At 44.4% G+C, this 4,635-nt stretch overlaps 1 protein-coding gene across 1 annotated transcript; it reads right to left on the reverse strand.

Moving 5' to 3' along the window:
- Positions 1–1,293: 1,293 nt before the first annotated feature.
- LOC115674206 (UDP-glycosyltransferase 86A1) lies at positions 1,294–3,698 on the reverse strand. The gene is made up of 2 exons (XM_030596549.2): positions 2,991–3,698; positions 1,294–2,414 (listed from the first exon to the last, which is right to left on the reverse strand). Exons 1-2 carry the CDS (start codon positions 3,517–3,519, stop codon positions 1,504–1,506), a joined length of 1,440 nt encoding a protein of 479 aa, XP_030452409.1. The 5' UTR covers positions 3,520–3,698; the 3' UTR covers positions 1,294–1,503.
- Between the last annotated feature and the right edge of the window lie 937 nt (positions 3,699–4,635).

The following is a 4,635-nucleotide window of genomic DNA, read 5'->3' on the forward strand; positions in this document are numbered from 1 at the left end:
TCCTTTCAACTTCGACACGGAATAAGGATACTAGTAGTGCCTTAATTTTGTACGGCGCTCAATTGAGTGCCATAACCTTTTTTTTGCTCACTTGAGTGCCAAAAATTTGAAAAAGTGATTACTTGAGTGCCAAATGCCATTTGGCAGCCAGAAAATCTGACGTAGCTTCACCGGAGATGACGTGGACAATATTTTAATATTTTTTTAAATTTTTGAATTTTTTTTATTTTTGCAAATTTTTTTTTCAATGCCGACGAGGGTCACCGGCGACCCTTGCCGGCTGCGAAGGCCTCACCTAGATTGGGCGAGGGCCGCCATGCCCTTGGCCGCAAAGGCCCTAGGCGAGGCCGCGAAGGCAGTCTCGCCGGCCGTGGGCGAGACGGCCTCGCCAGATCTAGCGAAAGCCATCACCACCACGAGCGAGGCCTTCGCCACCTCACCCGCGCCGGCGAGGCCGCGATGCCTTGCCAAGGGCTTTCACAGCTGCGGGCAAGGCGGCCTCGCCGGATCTAGCAAGAGCCTTCGCCACCATGGGCGAGGCGGCCTCGCCGGATCTGGAGAGAGCCTTCACCACAGCGCCCGCGGCCGGTGAGTTCACGATGGCCTCGCCAAGGGCGTTCGCGGCCGCGGGCGAGGCGAGCTCGCCGGATTTGGCGAGAGCCTTCGCGGCCGCCAGCGAGGGTCACTGGCGACCCTCGCCAACCTTGAAAAAAAAAAGAAAAATAAGAAAGATAAAGATAAAGATAAAGATAAATTAAAAAAATCAATAAAATAAAATAAAATAACATTAAAAAAATCCACGTCAGATGAAAAATTAATTAAAAAACTCACGTCAGCTCATTTGCCGGAAATGGCACTCAAGTGATCTATTTTTGCCGGAAGTGGCACTCAAATAATCTATTTTACTCCGATGTGGCACTCAAGTGAGCCAAAAAAAAGTTATGACACTCAAGTGAGCGTCGTACGAAAGTTTTGGCACTCCTAGTGTCCTTATCCCACTTCGACACATTTCGCATTCGATAGCATGTTCACCTTTTGTGTGTATTTGGTACCTGTATTTGTAATCCATCGATCAAAAGACGAAGAAAAATATGGCCCAAAAGGCAAAGTGGAATTGGTTGAGAATGTTGGGTTCCTTGCTTGTAAGAAAGACTGATGGCATGTACTCGTCACCATTGACCGAATCATGGGAAAAAAAATGTCATTACCCTTTCTCCTTCCATTTCCATAGCCGACAGGACCATAAATTATGTGAGTATAAGCTTTTACCTATACAATAACACTATCGAACTCGAAGAAGATGACATCATACTAGTTTCAGAAAAACAAGCTATAACGACAATACTTGATAATTCGTCCTGACGAGGTAGAACTGAAATCTACACGAAAGTTTCAAAGTAGAAATGTAACTTCTAAGACTTGGAATTGAGTTAATTACTTTTTAAGTACAAGATGGATGAGAGATTATTAGGCTTCTTTTCAATAGATTCACTACCTTGAGATTCATTGTTTGTTAGAAGCAATCTTAACCTTCATATCATTGATGAAATCATTCAAGTTCTTCTCCGACGACCCATTGGGACCCAATGCATTGTCAAGAGTCTTCCTCACCTCTCTCACCTTCTTCCTCCGCTCATCGGCCAATCCGCCGATCATCAGCCGCCTAATCTTCTGACCAACCTCCTCTCTTGTGACCGACTTCTTGTCCCTCAGGTTGACCCCGATTCCCCAGTCGTCGACCACCAATTTCCGATTTGTAAATTGGTCGGTCAACAGGGGGAAGCACAACATCGGAACGCAGCACCAAATGCTCTCCAATATCGAATTCCACCCACAATGCGTCAAGAAACCCCCGATGGATGAGTGCGACAATACTTCAATTTGGCAACACCATGGTACGACCAATCCTTTGCCCTTGATCTGGTCACCAAACCCGGGAGGCAACGGCTCAGATTCGTCCGAGCTCACTATGTCGGGACGAAGCACCCAAATGAAGCTCACTTCGCTAAGCAAAAGGCCATAAGCTATCTCCCAAATGACTTGCTTACTAGCATGAGCGTAGCTTCCAAATGAGATGTACAAAACCGACCCACTTGGCTTGGCGCCGAGCCACTCGGTGCAATCCGACTCGGACCACAGGCTCGTAGCCACAGGGCTCTTGGCGAACCCGGTCGGGAATATGGGGCCGATTGCGTAAACTGGTTGTTTCTTTTGCAAGGCTGATAGGGTATCCGGCTCAAGCTCTTGGACCGCGTTACAAATGATCATGTCCGCTTTCTTCACGTCCTCGAAGGCCTTGTATATAATCCGGTGGACCACCGTCCGTGTGTTGGCAGATTGGAGGTACGATGCTAAGTCCTTCCGTTGGATCGAACGGACCCCCGGCACATAATCGATGGCGTCTTCCTGATTATCTGATGATCAAATCTGATTATTTTCACCATGTAGCAAAGAAATGCTAGTGTCTGGAAATAAAACCACAGAGAGAGATTAAAGGGCACGTTCATATAAAGACGTGTCGTGTGTATGTATATGGCTAGATTTCACCCCTCGATTCTTTGAATTCGATTCATTTCCTTTCAAATTATCATGTACTCAACTCTTATAGTACTATATCCAGAAATTCATGAATAGACTTTTTTTGGGAGGGATAATATGTCCAGAAATTACTCATTAATTCAATTGATGTTAATAATATATATGGTTAATCATATGAATGGTCATGTGTATGTTAGTGCAAATCCAAAAAGTGGATATTTCCGTATTGATGAATTAATAGAAAGAGAATTGCTCTTCTCTGTATGATACGTGGTTCAAGTATTGTTGAGAGCATTTCAGAAATAAAATCTTGAAATGCTCTGGCCGATGAGGGGAGTGCACCCTTAACATTGTTTGAGAAGGTGGACCAGTCAAGGTGCACGAAACTCAACCCAGACACCATTTGACAATTGTACCCGTTATACCAAAATAGTACTTAAGTTGGCATGTACCTTGAGCACCAAAATGACCGTTTATGCGTAGAAGGTCCAAATGATAATAAAGAGTGAGCACCAAAGCTGGTTCGGTCCAAAAGGAGATATTGACAAGATTGTACTTCTCGCAAATCATTGAAGACCACACAAAGAAGGTGTCAACTATCAAGCAATTCACTGGCGGCTCCGACGCGGCCAATTTCCCGACGAGTTCATCCGCGTGAGCCGAGAACACATGTAGAAGACCCTCCATGAACTGGTCGTGGTGGAGCGACCGGTCGAACCCCAGGGGAAAGCCGTCACTGACCGTTGCATAGCGTATGTCAAGGCCGGATTTCCGGGCTCCAGCGAAGATGTCCTCGGCTTTGGGATCGTGGTTGTGATGGCAGGACTTGGTTATTTGTTGGTGAATGAATTGGGTGTTGACAAAGGTGATGGTGAAGCCCCTTGATGCAAGCTTCATGGCAAGATGGACAGAAGGGACGACATGGCCTTGGAGAGGGTAGGTCATCATGAGGGCATGAGGCTTTTGGTGATTGTTCTCCATCTTTCTGCTTCTCTGGAGAGAGAGAGAGAGAGAGAGAGAGAGAGAGAGAGAGGGAGGAGGTGTTAATACATAGTTGAGAAGTGAGGGATGAGGGTCATATATATGAAATTAGAACTCTGCAGAGAAGTCACAGATAAGAACAAAGATGTGACCTTAGAAGTAAGGAGCTAATTAGTTGATTGATGATGAGGAGGAAGAGCTGCTTTAGTGACCTCAATGTTTCCTGGGGATGGTCCACAATCCACAGGTAATAACGTCGTGTTTCCACTAACTAAGTCGAATCCACGTGTATTCCCCGTTGGATTTTATTTTGGCCCAAGTGATTAATGGACCATATGTGGTTTAGGTTTAACAATTATTAGGTGCTAAATTTCTATTGGTCAATAGAGAGGTGCATTCTAATTACTGTATACCTTGATGGATGGTGTGACTATAAAATGCCCTAATTAGAAACTGTCCTCTCTCAATCCTAAAAAAGAACGACAGTTTTCTCTCCATCAAGAATGTCAGAAAACCTAAAATGGGTCAAGAAAGAGAAACATATTTCTTTAAAGATTTCTAATCTACAATTGGTTTCTTCACAAGAAATAATCACGGATCAATGTATGCCTCTCATCTATTATGATATTGTGAAAATCATCTTGATCTTACATGTGGTATTAGAGCATGGTTTGAGAACTTGTAATTTTCCATTGACAGTTTGATTGATTAGAAAAGTTTATTGATGTTTGCCCTAATTGTGAGATTTATTTACTGGCCCGAAAAAATTAATAAATAAATAAATTGAATTGATTAAATGTGTTTGCGGCCCGCAAGGTCGGGACGCGTGGCTTGTGGGTGCACCAGAAAGGTGCGCATGATGGATGCGTTGATGATGGCAGCGCATGATGCATGGTTATGTGCCAGGTGGACGCGCACGGCACCAGGCGCGCTGCCCACCCAGTGGCAGCTCATGTGCTGCACTTTTGGGGATTTTCTTTACTGCATGTGAACATAATGTAATTTAATTTGTCACACATCAATAGATTGGTTGCAATTGATTTGTCCACTGTTTATGTGCCATCTCTAATTTTTATTGAATTGATTTGGCCATTAATAGACTAAGGCTCATGCACA

Source organism: Syzygium oleosum, unplaced genomic scaffold (assembly GCF_021117445.2).
Source record: "Syzygium oleosum isolate NSW1041296 unplaced genomic scaffold, Sole_v2.1 Sole_v2.12, whole genome shotgun sequence".
Taxonomy (NCBI): domain Eukaryota; kingdom Viridiplantae; phylum Streptophyta; class Magnoliopsida; order Myrtales; family Myrtaceae; genus Syzygium; species Syzygium oleosum.